The sequence below is a fragment of the Puma concolor genome, chromosome A2 (genome assembly GCF_028749965.1).
Source record: "Puma concolor isolate L17-30 chromosome A2, mPumCon1.1.hap2, whole genome shotgun sequence".
NCBI classification, from domain to species: domain Eukaryota; kingdom Metazoa; phylum Chordata; class Mammalia; order Carnivora; family Felidae; genus Puma; species Puma concolor.
In genome coordinates, this window is record NC_141668.1 from 107441196 (window position 1) to 107457335 (window position 16140).

The following is a 16140-nucleotide window of genomic DNA, read 5'->3' on the forward strand; positions in this document are numbered from 1 at the left end:
ATCTTTACATTAGAAAAGGTCTCAAAGCAATAATCTCAGGTTGATCATAAAGAAAGTAGAAAAAGGGGAGCCTGGGTGGCGCAGTAAATTAGGCATGTAACTCTTGATTTTGGCTCAGGTCATGATCTCAGGGTTCCATGCTGACCTTGGAGCCGCTTAGGATTCTCTCTCTCTCCCTCTAACCCTCTCCCCTGCTCTCTGTGTCTCTAAAATAAATTTTTTTAAGTAAATTAAGAACACATTAAACTCTAAATAAAAGAAAGAAAAAGCATCTAGGCAAGGAAAACAAGAAGTAAAACTATTTACAGATGGCACGATCATGTATGTAAAAAAATCCTAAAGGTTATATTAAAAAGCCACAGCAATGGTTGTCCATATTTTTAAAAAATTGTAAGCAATACCAAAAAACATGAACTACTTAGGAATACATTTAACAAAATGTACATAAAACTGAAAACTACCAAAACATTCCTGAGAGAAATTCTAGAAAACTTAAATCAATGGAGACATTATATGATGCTCATGGATTGGAAGGCTCCATGTTGTTAAAATCTCAATTCTTTCTCGACTAATCTATACATTGAATGCAGTCCCCTGAGATAACTGCCATCCACACGCACAAGAATGAAGTCAGAGTCCTTCCTCACACCATACACAAAGGCCAACTCAAAATGGATCATAGACCAAAACTTAGGAGCTGAAACTAAAAAGTTCTCCGAATGAAACAAGGAGTAAATCTTCATGGTCATGGGTCAGACAACGCCTTTTAGATAGGACACCAAAAGTGCAGGGAACATGAGAAAAAATGGATGAGTGGGACTTCATCACAATTAAACACAGTATGTTCCAAAGGATCCAATGAACCAAGTGGAAAACGACCAACAAAATGGGGGTGGGGAAATATGTGCAAATCATATGTCTCTGGTACAGAGCTTGTGTCCAGACTATATGAAGGACTCTCATAACTCAATAACAAAACGACTGATAACCCAATTAAAAATGGGCAAAGGTGGGTCACCTGGGGGGCTCTGTCAGTTAAGCATCAAACTTTGGCTCATGTCATGATCTCACGGTTCATGAGTTCTCTTTCTCAGACCGTCTATCTCTGTCTATCTTTCTCTCTCTCTCAAAAACGAACATTAAAAAATAATGGGGTGTCTGGGTGGCTCAGTCGGTTGAGCATCTGACTGACTCAGGTCATGATCTCACGGTTCATGAGTTTGAGCCCTGCACTGGGCTCTGTGCTGACAACTTGGAGCCTGGACCTACTTTGGATTCTGTGTCTCCCTCTCCCTCTCTCTCTCTCTGCCTCTCCCCTGCTCACACTCTGTCTCTGTCTCTCTTTCTCTCTCTCTCAAAAACAAACATTAAAAAATAATGGGGCGCCTGGGTGGCTCAGTCGGTTGAGCATCCGACTTTGACTCAGGTCATGATCTCACTGTTCATGAGTTTGATCCCTGGTTGGGCTCTGGGCTGACAGCTCAGAGCCCAGAGCCTGCTTCGGATTCTGTGTCTCCCTCTCTCTCTGTCCCTCCCCTGCTGGCGCTGTCTCTCTCTCTCTCAAAAATAAATAAACATCTTAAAAAATGTTGTAAATAAATAGGGCAAAGGAGCTGAACAGACATTTCACCAAAGAAGATACACAACTGGCCAGCGAGCAGTGAAAGGGTGGCCAACGTCATTAACCATCAGGGAAATGTAAATCTAAACCACAATGAGACACCACTTTGCGCCCACCTGGATGGCTATGCTCTAAAAGCCCTAAGCACCAGTGAGGCTATGGACCAGCAGACCCTCATACACCGTTGGTGGCAGGATAACATGGTACAGCCATTCTGGGAAAACAGCGACAGTTTCTGGAAACATTCAACACAAAGTCACCATACGACCTAGCATATCCCCAAGAGAAAGGAAGACATAAATCCACAGAAAAAAACTGCGTATGCATGTCCGTAGTGGTGTTATTCATAATTGCCAAAGTGTAGAAGCGACTCCAGTGACCATCCGCCGAGGGACAGAGAAACGAAACGTAGGAGAGCCGCACGGTGGAATCTGGCCAGCAATACACATGAATGGAGTACTCACACCCGCCACCTGGGACCAACCTTCAAGACCCTGTGCCGAGTGAAAGAAGCCAGTTACAAAAACACCTGCGAGTTGCCGAATTCTGTGAGAGGCCCAGAACAGTCAAAAGCCCAGAGACAGAAAGCCGGTTAGTGGATGTCTAGGCTACGAGAGCGGGGGAGCTGAGGGGGAGATGAGAAGTAAATGCTAATGGATACAGGTGGGCATTTTTTTCGGAGTAACGAAAAATATGCTAAAACTGACTATAGTAATGGTTGCACAAGTCTGTGAATAGACTAAGAACCAAGGCTTTGTTTTGCTTTGTTTTAAGGTAATTCCAAGCAAAATCCCAGGAGGTTTTTTGTAAGAATAAACCAGCTGAGGGGCACCTGAGTGGCTCAGTCGGTTGAGCATCCAACTTTGGCTCAGGTCTTGATCTCTCGGTGAGTTCCAGGCCCGCATCAGGCTCGCTGCTGTCAGCGCAGAACCCACTTCAGATCCTCTGTCTCCCTCTCTCTGTCCCTCCCCCGCTCGTGCTCTCCCTCTGCAAAAATAAACACTTAAAAAAAAAAAAAAAAAAGAGGTGTGCCTGGGCAGCTCAGTCGGTTAAGCATCTGACTTTGGCTCAGGTCATGATCTCACGGTTCATGAGTTCGAGCCCCACATCGGGCTCTGTGCTGACTGCTCAGAGCCTGGAGCCTGCTTCGGATTCTGTGTCTCCCTCTCTCTCTCCCCCTCCCCCTGCTCACACTCTCTCTCGAAAATAAATAAACATTTTATTTTTTTTAATTTTTTTAATGTTTTTTATTTATTTTTGAGACAGAGAGAGACAGAGCATGAACGGGGGAGGGGCAGAGAGAGAGGGAGACACAGAATCGGAAGCAGGCTCCAGGCTCCAAGCCATCAGCCCAGAGCCCGACGCGGGGCTCGAACTCACGGACCGCGAGATCGTGACCTGAGCCGAAGTCGGACGCTTAACCGACTGAGCCACCCAGGCGCCCCGAAAATAAATAAACATTTTTTAAAAAATAATAATATTTTTAAAAAGAACAAACACGCTGGTTTTAAAGTTCACACAGAAATTCAAAAGAACTAAAATAATTTTGGAAAACAAAACGAAGGCGAAGGTCTTATACCACCTGATTTCGAAACTTTCTCTAAAGCAATAGTTACTGAGACTGTTTGCCAAAGAGAAATCATACACTGAAATAAGATGGGCAAGAACACAACTACATATTTTTATCGGAACACCTGGTTGGCAACGAAGGCACCAACATAGTTTAATGGGCGTAGGACGGTCTCCAACAAATGATATGAGCACAAGTCAACACCCATCGGAAGATAAACCTCAACACTTGCCCCACATCACGTACAAAAATGTACTCAGAATGGATTGTGTGCCTAAACCACAGCTGTAACCACAAAACTTCTAAAAGAAGGAGAAAATCTTCTTTCCTTCCTGAGGATCTTCGCGATCTCCAATGAAGTAAACGTTTCTGTTGAATGAAAAAAAAAAAAAAAAAAAAAGAAGAAACCCGCTTCCTTTCAGAAAACAGCTCAGAAACTGGAAGAAGATACTCCCCATATGTCTTTCTGATAAAAGACTTGTAATCAGAATATGTAAAAAACTCTAAGGATTCAACAAAAACAAAGATTAAAATATAGCGATTAATTGTAATAAAAAGAGTTGACCAAACACTTCGCGCGCGCGCGCGCGCGCATACACACACACACACACCCGGTTCAAATAGCCAATAAACACACGAAAAGACACTCACCCTCTCTTTTACGGTTCCGGACCCAATTCCAACATGGGGGTCCCCCTACCCCCTGGCAACACCAGGCAATTCTCGGACACCAGCAGAGTGTCCAAAAATTCAACGGACCTCTGACACCATCCACCCGGAGACCGCGTCAGACCCCGCAGGAGAAGGGCTCAGTCCCCCAGCACTGCCCCTCCCCCACTTGAGCTTCCAGTCGCCAGCTTATAGCTATTGTCACCTGTGCTCCCCACCGCCCTGCTACAGATTGGAGGCTCCAACGGCCTCCTTCTTAGCTTTGATTAATTGCCCAGGGTGGGGGCGCCTGGGTGACTCTTAATTCGGGGTTGTGAGTTCGAGCCCCACGTTGGGTATAGAGATTACTTAAAATAAATTTAAAAAAAACGTAAATTGCTAGAATGACTCCCAGAACTCAGGGAAACACTTACGTTTACCGGTTTATTAAAGGATGGTGACCGGGGATACGAACCAACAGTCAGTTGGAAGAGGGGCTCAGACCCAGGTCTGGGGATGGGGCATGGAGCGCCCTGCCTCCCCAGGTACCAGGGCTCGCCCATCTCCACGTGATCACTGACCCGGAAGCTCTCTGAACCCCTGGGCCTTTTGGGTTTTGTAAGAAGATCTCCTAATGAAGGCGCCATCGATTAGATCAAGGGCCATTGGCTGATTTAACCTCCAGCCCCTCCCCCCCGGGATAGGGAGGTGGGCAGGAAAGTTCTAACCTCTAATCCCAAAGGTTGCTTCCCCGGGCAACCAGTACCCACCCCCCAGCCCTGGGGAGGTGTCCAAGAGTCGCCTTCATTAACATAACACAAGACACCTTTACAGCCCGGAGCACTTGGAAAATTCTAGGGGGTTGGGCGCTGACAGCCGGAAACTGGGGTTGATGACCAAACACAAGTGAGGCATAGATATTCGTTCAGGTGACCGCATATCTACTCCGTACAAATCCCGGTACTGCAACATCCTTCATGGCTAGAGAAATCCATGAAAAATACCTCAGATAACACGACTCCACCATGAGAACGGCCAAAGTAAGGAGACCCCAAAACCCCACGTGCTGGCAAGAAGGGGAGTCCTTGGAGCCCCCAGATTGTACATACGCTTTGGAAAACAGTCCAGAAGTTGATTATAAACTAAGACTCACTAAACACTCATCCCAACAGCTGCACTCTCTACAAGGACATTGTCTTAACACCGACAGCAGCTTTTCTCCTACATAGTCAAAACTGGAAATAGCCACCAGGCTCCTGCGTGCTGTGTGGCTGGTCTCCTGCTCTGGTCAGTGGCCCGGGTAAAGAGCCAGGTGCATCACGTGGGGGAATGTCCCTCATTGGGGGATCCTGAACCTGCTTTATGACTATGTTGCCCTTGATTTATGACTGGGTGAAGCTGAAACCCAACTTGTGTGTGCACCTTCATAGCGTGAGAGTACCACTTGGCAAGTGAAAAAGGAGTGAGTTACTGGTACATACAACACACGCATAAATCTGGAAACATTTGGCTTCAGACACCAAAGGTGTATCTCGTACACGAAGTTCTGTAAAAGACAAATCTAGGGGTGCCTGGGTGGGTGACTCAGACGGTTAATCGTGTCCCAACTTCTCAGGTCACGATCTCGCGGTTCATGGGTTCGAGCCCCGCATCGGGCTCTGTGCTGACAGCTCGGAGCCCAGAGCCTGCTTGGGATTCTGTGTCTCCCTCTTTTCTCTGTCCCTTCCCCACTTGGGCTCACTCTCTCTCAAAATAAATAAACAAACTTAAAAAAAATGTAAAAAGAGAAATCTAAATCTCATCCAGATGGCAGTAAGCAGGTAATTTGTTCCTGGGGTGGGGTAGGCTGGGAGGGGGCACAGGGGATTTGCAGGGAGAATGGAATATTCCATCACGGCAGTGTTCGCCTAGGTAAACAAACATATCAAGGCTCGCCATGCATTTACTTGTCATCGATTATTGTATAGATCAATAAAGTTGGTTTTTGACCGTTAATTGTATTTCCGTTACCTGAGGAAGGAAAAATCAGTGACGTGGTATAACTTCTAAAAAGATACCATTTGTGATAGCAACAAAAAAATAACACAGTAGCTGGGAAAAAGTGTGAAGAATGGTATCCGTGGCCTTCACGGGACAGTATCACTATGCGGTGCTGAGACGCTGAAAACCTAACTACACCATACGTCGCATAGTGATTGCGGGATTCCATGTGACACCAATCGAACCCCCAACAGAATATTCTCACCGACCTTGACAAGTTTGTAAAATGTATAGACTTCCCTGAAGGAGGAGAGCGAGGTAGGAGGGTTTGCCCTATCAGACACAAGACACCGGAAAGGTCTAGGAAGAAAGCCAGCAAGGTGCAGTCGGGGGTGGCCTGATGGGTCTCCGGAACAGACAGAGACGTCCGGAGCCGACCCGGGGGCCGAGGAAAGCGCGATGTCTGTCTGAGATCCACCACATATCCGTGGAGTTATCCAAATGGGGGGAAAAGTGTGATTGGATCATTGTACCCCACCCATAGACATAAAGCCCAGATGAACGCAATACTTCTGTGTGAAAGGGAAAACTAGGGTGTAAAAATAAAACAAGGAGAAAACTACAAATAAAAACTGGCAGAATACACCTGACTACCCACGTTCTCGATTTCCCCCGAGAGGCATCAGCCAGGCACAGAGAGTGCTCACAGGAGAGACCAGCCCCGGAAAGCAGTGTGAAGGTACACAGGGACATAGGGGTGATAGTCTCATGGGAAGCAGTTCCTGGGAGCAGAGAGGGATGCCGTGGGCTGGAGGCTGGTGACCCCTGCTGTACATCCCTCGCTGCCGCTGAGCCTCTCTTGGCTAAGCTCCTGAAAGGGGTCTAAAAAGACCCCTCAGGACCCCGTGGAGTCGTCTTTCCTCCGTGGCTCCTTAGAGAGAAAACTATGAAGGGGAAAGGAGGGGCCTGAATACAAAGAAGAAGGTGAAATCAGGGCCTGAAGCCCAAGAGAGAAAATGAGAAAATGCAGGGCCCTCCGTCAGCGCACAGGCCAGAGCCCACCAGCCAGCTGGATGTGCGAGGGAAGATGTCAATGTCACCAGAAACGGGGGTCCTGATGAGTCCATCTCTGAAGACCCTGCCGGTGCCCCCTTCTTTTCCAAGGCCATGAGGGGTGTGGGGGGAGACACCAGGAGACAGACACAGGATCAACCATAGGAACCCCTGGTCTGTTAGAAAAAGTCCAGGCAGGGAGAGAGTCCCAAAGGACTGACTCCTAATTATGCATTCCATGGGGCCAGTGTTTCCCAGGGAGGGGGACCCTGGTACCACCGAGGGTCTGGAGGCGAGACAGCATAAAGAGAAAGGTTGAACAGGCTGGGGAAGGGGCTAGAGGTGTATCAATGTAGAAGGCATCCAAGGGTGGGGACAGGGCCAGGAGCACAGACAGAATCCTCCTTGTAAGCAACAAGGATGGGGGCACCTGGGTTGGGCAGTTGGCTAAGCCTCTGAGTCCTGGTTTCAGCTCAGGTCATAAGCTCACTGTTCGCGAGTTCGAGCCCCACATCAGGCTGTGCACTGACAGCACGGAGCCTGCTTGGGATTCTCTCTCCCTCTCTCTGCCCCTCCCCTGCTTGCGCTCTCTCTCTCTCTCTCTCTCTCTCTCTCTCTCTCTCTCTCAAAATAAGTAAATAAACTTAGAAAAAAATTTTTCAATGTTTAAGAAACAAGGATGGGGGCGCCTGGGTGGCTCAGTTGGTTAAGCGGCCGACTTCGGCTCAGGTTATAATCTCAAGGTCCATGAGTTCGAGCCCCGGGTCGGGCTCTGTGCTGACAGTGCAGAGCCTGGAGCCTGTTTCAGATTCTGTGTCTCCCTCTCTCTGACCCTCCCCTGTTCATGCTCTGTCTCTCCTTGTCTCAAAAATAAATAAAATGTTAAAAAAAAATTAAAAAAAAAAAAAAAAAAACAAGGATGGAGCTCTTAGCTGCCCCGGGTGGTGAATGGGGATCCAACTACTTGCAAAGGACTTGGAATGGAGAGAAGTGTGGAATGGCTGCAGAGCTGAGAAGCCACGCATGTGCAAGGAGTGAGCTGCAAACCCAGAAGCCGGCTGCAGCGGCAGCGAAGCAGGTAGAAGTGAGGTGATCCTCAAGTGCTGGGGCGGATCTGAGAACCAGGAAACATCACAAGGCTCACGGTAGCACCGTGACGACAGTGGGAGAGCACAGCACCCGTCACCAGAGTGCAGGGAACCCTGGCGTGGGCAGCGTCCCCCGAGAAAGGGACGAGGGGTTGCACACGGGCATCACAAATGGTGACTCTGGTACCGTGGCTTTGCCGTAAAAATACAGGACCGATTCCTCACACTGCGTGAGAACATCCACTTTATCTGCTTTCAGTAATGACCCATCTCAGCTCCGAGATCCAATGGTTAGAGCCAAGCTCCCCGCAGAGCCAGGAATAAGGAAGCCGATTTTCATACTCAGAACCCAGATCAGATGAAACGTGGGCTTCCTGCCCGAAGTGAACTTTCCCTGGGGAATTACAAAGGGCACAGAAATGCACACACGAAATCAACCATCATAATGTTTGAGGAGACCGGATATGGAAACTTGTGCTCGCAGATGTTTGTAAACCGAGATGATCAGAAGGGAGTCTCTGCACGGCACTGAGGGTGCAGTTCACATCTGAACTGATCTGAAAACAAGCCAGAAGCACAGCAGGCCGTCGGGGGTCCAGGTGGAGACGGGAGCTGAGCTGGGTGCTCTTCCTGCCCCTTGTCTGTCCTCAGTACCTCCTGCAACTGGACGTCTCTCAGATTTTGCCTTCCTAACTCATGACGCTGGAGGGGGGTAAGCGAGACCCTGAGGTTCAGAGAGGTTGAGAAATCTGCACAGACACACAGAACTGAACAGCGACAGGGCCAGTGTGGACTGGGGGCAAAGCCCAACTTTTTGTACTTCAACGTCTGTTCTGAGTGAGGGAGAAGTGGGTAAGCCGTGGGGTGGAGATGCCTGCACACCCAAACCCCCTAACCTTCCCAGAAAGAGGCTTTTTTATACATTTTCCACACGCACAAAAGGACCATCAACTATTTCAGGGTTATGAGCTAGGACAGTTTCCAAATGATTTTCTCCATACCATGCTTCTATATCAAAAAAAAAAAAAAAAATGTAGGGGCACCTGGGTGGCTCAGTCGGTTAAGCATCCGACTTCAGCTCAGGTCATAATCTCACAGTTCGTGAGTTCGAGCTCCGCATCAGGCTCTGTGCTGACAGCTCAGAGCCTGGACCCTGCTTCGTATTCTGTGTCTCCCTCTCTCTCTGCCCCTCCCCTGCTCGTGCTCTGTCTCTCTGTCTCAAAAATAAATAAAAACATTAAAAAAAATTTGTTAAAAATGCAAACACCACTGATAAACATCGTACCGGACATGTCCAAGATTATCTATAAACTTTCCGTTCTCTTCCTGCAACTGAGACTTGAAAGATGAAGATCAGATATTTTAACGTGCTTTACATCCAAGTGTCTTAGATCCTTCAATGCCAGGAAAGAGAAGCTTCCAGAACATTCAGAACCCTCCAAGACAAACCCCCTTGATTCTGACTCTTCCCACAGGAAACACATCTGCTCTTTCTCTGTGCAGTCTTTGATGCCGTCAGACCCCCCCCACCGCCCCTCGCTTTGCCAGGCAGCCACCAGGGTGGCCAGAGCCGCACAGCGATTCTGAAGTCAGACTTTTAACCTACAGAAACCAAACTGTTATACTCAAATGACGTTTGCTAATCAGCAGTCACTTTGTGGTTCCAAGAGCAGCCATGGAAAGAGGAAAGACCCCCTGCCCAAACCAGCCGTTAACTGGAAACATTATCACGTGAGTCTGCATTTAACAAAACTGATGTTCTTGGGGCTCCTGGGTGTCTCAGTTGGTTAAGCGTCTGACTCTTGATCTCTCCACGGGTCATGATCTCACGGTTCATGAGTTTGAGCCCCGAGTGAGGCTCTGTGCTGACAGCACGGAACCTGCTTGGAATTCTCTGTCTCCCCCTCTCTCTCTGCCCCTCCCCTGTTTTCTCTCTCTCTCTCTCTTTCTCAAAATAAACAAACTTTAAAAACAAACCAAACAGATGCTGCTGTAACTCTAGACTCTGTGCTGTTTATGATTTCCGACCTCTCCCAAACTGTTAGGCTTTACTAAAAGCATAAAAGCTCGTTCCCATGAATTCTGAAAAGGATGCTTGTGTCTCTCTTACCGAGAATGGTGCTCCGTGGCTCCCTCATAGCTCTGATTCCGGCAGGTCGACCCCGTGTTGCAAAGAAGGCCTTGGACAAAGGGGAAAACGCCTCGGCTGGGCAGATCCCGAGGTTGCAAAAAACCTGAGTGTAGATTCAAGGGAGAAGTGTGTCCACATAACAGAATACCTATTCGGTCAGAAGGGTAGTGTCGAATATGATGTTATTATATTTTTAATCCTCTTATTCAGTTAAAAGAGGTCTGAGCACTCAAACAAAAGAGAGAGAGGAAAGGAAGAAAGCCTTCATATGGAACACCTTTCCGTGGGTCTGTACTCACGCTTCAGGGCAGAATGGCCCTGCCCAGCCTGAGAGCCGCAGGACTCACCCCTTCCCAGCTCCCGGAGGGGTAAAACCCCCCTTACACAGCCATGCCTCCCACACAGTCCTCTGTAAACCGGCTGTGGGCGGGAAGAATAAGATAGATCCTTCTTCTCATCTCATACAAAGATTTAGCAGTTTTTTAGTTTGGGCAAAATTTTAAATCGAATACACCTTGGATTCTTAAATGTATACACATAGTTGTTAAAGACCATATAACACAAAGAAGTTTAGACAAAACGGATAGGATCCAAGGGTTTTCAAGAAGACTTTGCTGTAACAATGCCCCTGACTTGATCGAGTGGAGTTCATCTGTGCCCCATGCCTAGAGCCCTCCACGCCCCCGATGGACGGATGGCAGCGGTTGAGATGCTGATGACCGCAGGCAACTTGGAAGTTACTGATCTAACATGAGGTAGCTCATAAAGTCTTGGTGAAAGGCTCTCCATGCGAGCCTAGTTTGGTCTGGGAAATGATCGCACTCTCAGGACGTGGAGACTCACTACCCCCAGGGCTCAGCACAATGCTTTGCACATAGAAGACAGTCACTAAACGTTGGATGAATGAATCATTGAATGAACCATTGGTGGAATGAATGAATGAATGAAAAATGAACAAGTAGTCTCTCAAGCCACAGGGGCAAATGGAGTTCTTAGTGAACACAAGACCCAGTGCACTAGGGTAGTAGACATCCAGCCACACCCCTTCTCCTCAATCGTAAAGAACTCATTTCATTTCTTCTCCTGCCATGCTGTCTGCGCCACCCAGATCATTCCTCTCCTGCACACCTGTAGTCCCATGAAGTCTCACATGTCAGGCCCCAGTAGCCTTTCCCTAACATGGACTGGCCACCTCTCTTATGAGCTCACATGGCCCCCCTGCAGAACCCCATCATGACACTTTCCCCACCATATTGAAATAGTCTGGCGTGACAGCAAGCTCTAGAAGGACAGGGAAAATATCTTGCCCACTAGTCTATCTTCAGCAAGGTCTTGGACCCAGCAGGCACTCAACACATATTTGCCAAAAGAACAAATACATTAATTATTTCAGATAGTGACATACTATTTTAGATAAGACCCATCCCTTAATAATCTTTTATTCATGTAACTTTTTCAGAATTAACCACATTATCCACATTTCTAGTGGCATAAATCTGATAGAAACAAAACAGGCCATTATTTCTCAAGCAGTAATGCTGTTGAGATTTCAAACCAAATGAAAAAAAGGGTCTTTCTGATAAAGCTCCTGGAGCAGAGGAACTTAACTAGTAATGATCTATCAGTGCATCACCACCATCATTGCCATCATTATCACCATCATCATCATCACCATCATCACCATCACCACCATCATCATCACCATCATCACCATCACCACCATCACCACCACCACCATCATCACCATCACCATCATTATCACCATCATCATCGCCATCATCACCACTGTCACCATCCCCATTGCCATCATCATCATCATCATCACCATCATCACCATCATCATTACCATCATCACCACCATTATCACCATTATCACCACCATCACCATCACCATCATCACTACCATCACCATCCTTATCACCATCACCACCATCATCACCACCACCATCACCACCACCATCACCACCACCATCACCACCATCATCATCACCACCATCACCATCACCACCACCATCATCACCATCACCACCATCACCACCACCATCACCAACATCACCACCACCATCATCACCACCACCACCATCATCATCACCATCACCACCATCACCACCACCATCGTCATCACCACCATCACCATCACCACCACCTTCATCACCATCATCACCATCACCACCATCGCCACCACCATCACCACCACCATCGCCACCACCATCACCAACATCACCACCATCATCATCGCCATCACCATCATCACCACTACCACCATCACCACCATCATCACCACCACCACCATCACCACCACTACCACCATCACCACCATCACCACCACCATCACCACCATCATCACCACCACCACCATCACCACCACTACCACCATCACCACCACCATCGCCACCATCATCATCATCGCCATCACCACCATCACTGTCATCATCACCATCATCATCACCATTACCACCATCATCACCATCACCATCATCACCACCATCACCATCCCCATTGCTATCATCATCATCACCACCATCATCACCATCATCATTACCATCATCACCACCATTATCACCATCACCAACATCATCACTACCTCCACCAACAATAACATCATCGCCATTATCACTATCACCACCATCATCACTATCATCACCATCACCGTCATCACTACTATCACCATCCTCGTCACCATCGTCATCAGCATCATCACTATCTTTGCCACCAACAACATCATCACCATCGTCATCACTATGACACCATGATAGCTGTCATCACTGTCACTATCATCATCGTCATCATCACCATCATCACCAGCACCATCCGCACCACCATAACCACCAATGCCATCACTATCTTGTTGATAGACTAAAGTGTATCTGTCACCTTTTACCTCTTCTTCTACTCTTTATATATCTATAATAGCATCTAAACCTATTCTCACAAAGGCAGTTTAGTTAGAAGAATAAATCTATATGCTAGATGGAACAGGTATGTGTGAATATGATTCTTAACAGAAAAAAAATACAAATTGATGCTTACTGGCACATACCCCGGAAATATAGCTATTGTGGTATCACAGTGAACCTTATGCGTTCATTCCACTCAGAATTCACAGTTTATAAACAACAGAGGAAAGAGCTGCATTTTCTTCCTCCAGAGGGTCTATAATGCAAGAAGTGTAGCCAAAGTGACACTCACAATTGTCTCTGTGTCTGGGAGGCTCTTGAAAACGAAGCACTGTCAGAATCATGAAGAGGATACATGGCCAAAAGAATTCAGCAAGAGAAAGGACCTAAAGAAGGATGTTGGGAAAAAAAAAATTAGAGTTTGAATAAATGGCAAAGCATTGTAATAGCCCCCTTGCCTGCAGGATGGGTTGCTGCTCACTCAGGCCTCCCTTAAAGGAGGTCATTGTCAAGGCTTTGGGTGGCTCAGTCAGTTGGGTGTCCAACTCTTGGTTTCAGTTCAGGTCATGATCTCTTGGATTGTGGGTTCGAGTCCCACATGGAGCTCCACGCTGCCAGTGCAGAGCCTGCTTGGGATTCTCTCTCTCTCCCTCTCTCTCTGTCCCTACCATGCTCTCTCTCTCTCAAAAATAAATAAACTTAAAAATTTTTAATTAAAAAAAAGGAGATTATTGTCATCCTTACTGAGCGTCTCTGAGAACCCTGATTTGAGCCACAGGTCCACGGTTCGTTCATCATCTGGACCCGCGACTGTCACCTCCTTGTACGTTTCCCAAAACACTTGTTTTCTGTTTCTTTCTTTTTTGTCCACATTATTTTTTTTAATGTTTATTTATTCTTGAGAGAGAGGGAGAGACAGACAGAGCATGAGCAGGGGAGGGGCAGAGCGAGAGAGGGACACAGAATCCGAAGCAGGCTCCAGGCTCTGAGCTGTTGGCACACAGCCCGACGCGGGGCTTGAACTCACGAGCTGTGAGATCATGACCTGAGCTAAAGTTGGACGCTTAACAGACTGAGCCACCCAGGCACCCCTCCACATTCCTAATTATGGCAGACTTGATGACATTAAAGGAATTCAATAAATAACTTCATTCGTATTTCTCACTTTCCAACAAGCTATTTTAATTTTTCCAATTTCGTTAACATTCCTGCCTTTCCACTTACACAGGCATTTTCCCCAAGGTGGTGGGGGCACAGACATCGACCTTCATTTTTCGAGCATCTTCCAGTGATGCCACACGAGGCTCATACCTAGTCTCTTACCAGTTGCATAACATTCTTACCAAATGGATACACCATGGTTCCCATATATTCCATCAGTGAATAGTGTTTGTGCCTAAATAATTCTTCTTTTGAATTACTTTCTTAAGACTGGAACAAATTCCTGAAAGTCAGATTACTGGAGCCAAATCTCCTGACACAGACAACAAAAGAGCCACATGTAACAATCACGGTAATTCGCATAGCTTTGCATCCTCAGTCAAAAAAGACAAAGGAATTACCATGGATGCATGGAATTTAATTATTTGAGAATGAAATACCCAAGGTTCAGCCCAGTGAAAAACTAATTAGTTTTTCCTCTTAATTAAGAGGAAAATCCTCAGGGCACTGGGTAGTTCAGTCGGTTAAGCACCAACTCTTGGGACTCTTGGTTTCAGCTTAGGTCATGATCTCATGGTTCAAGAATTTGAGCCCCGCATCGGGCTCTGTTCTGACAGTGCAGAGCTTGTTTGGGATTCTCTCTCTGCCTCTGTCTACCCCTCCCCTGCTCACGCTATCTTTGTCTCTCTCAAAATAAGTAAATAATAAAAAAAAAAAAGAATTATCCTCGATTATCACCAGATTATTCTTTTTTTTTTTTTACATTGTTTTATTTTTGAGAGACAGAGAGAGACAGAGCATGAGTAGGGGAGGGGCAGAGAGAGAGAGAGAGACAGAATCTGAAGCAGGTTCCAGGCTCCAAGCTGTCAGCACAGAGCCTGATGTGGGGCTCAAACCCACAAACCATGAAATCGTGACCTGAGCCGAAGTTAGATGCTTAACCAACTGAGCCACCCAGGTGCCCCCAGATTATTCTTTTTGTCCTCATTCTTCTGTGGTTTTATGGTGGATCATGTTCTCCTGTAGACTGCCACTCGTATCATTCCACAAAGACAAGAGTTTATAACCACACACCAAACAGGTTAGGCACTCAATAATGCATGAACAAAAACCTAAAATCTGCAGGTTAGGGAGGTAGGGGTAACCCAGCCTAACACTAAAGACGGTTTTTTTTAGACTCCCAGTTATAATGCTTTGAGCTAAAACAAACTTTTCGCCTCTTTGGTTCCTTTGCTCTTTGAACTGCCCTTCACAATTCTTCCCTGTAAGGAAATGGCATCGAAATGCGGCCAGGAGGGTGTATGTGGCCTGAAGCCATAAAGACAAAACACAGGTGGAAAGGTTTCGATCCCCGCTGTAGTTAAAGAAAAGAAATCACCGCTTTTGAAAGAGTTCATGATGTAATATTTCTTGTGCCAGAAAGTGCATCATTATGGAAAGTTCCTGACCGAGTGCGGAAATCCAGTATCATACATCTTTATAATGGGGCAAATGTCTGCAGGAGGCCAACCTCTACTCAAAGGATGGGGATTAAAACAGCCAGAGAGGTCGGGAACACTCAGAAGACCACCAATTCAAGTCACCTAGCTCATTCTCTACAACAAATAATCATTTCTTCAAGTATGGGAGTAGGGGTGTGGTGTGGGAAGATTCCATAACTAGTTCCGGCTGAAACTAAATGTGCAAAACAGAAAACATGCCACAAATTCAGCAATGACTTGATGCCGTTAAGAAGAATAAATACAGGCGCACCCGGGTGGCTCAGTCAGTTAAGCGTCAGACTCTTGATTTTGGCTCAGGTCATGATCTCACAGGTCATGATCTCCGTGCTGACAGCACGGAGCCTGCTTGGGATTCTCTCCCTCCCTCCCTCTCTGCCCCTCCCCTGCTCGCCTGCTTTCTCTCTCTCTCAAAATAAACAAATATATTCTCTCTCTCTCAAAATAAATAAATATATTCTTTCTCTCTCAAAATAAATATACTTTGAAAAA

General features: G+C 46.7%; 1 protein-coding gene across 1 annotated transcript in view; it reads right to left on the reverse strand.

Moving 5' to 3' along the window:
- The window catches only part of ABCA13 (ATP binding cassette subfamily A member 13), a 395455-nt gene that overhangs the window by 358170 nt on the left and 21145 nt on the right, over positions 1-16140 (reverse strand). The window contains exons 2-3 of the mRNA XM_086697122.1: positions 13281-13374; positions 10071-10194 (exon numbers count right to left, since the gene is read on the reverse strand). Coding sequence (XP_086553248.1) covers positions 10071-10194; positions 13281-13374 — 218 coding nt within the window. The remainder of the gene's footprint in view (positions 1-10070; positions 10195-13280; positions 13375-16140) is intronic.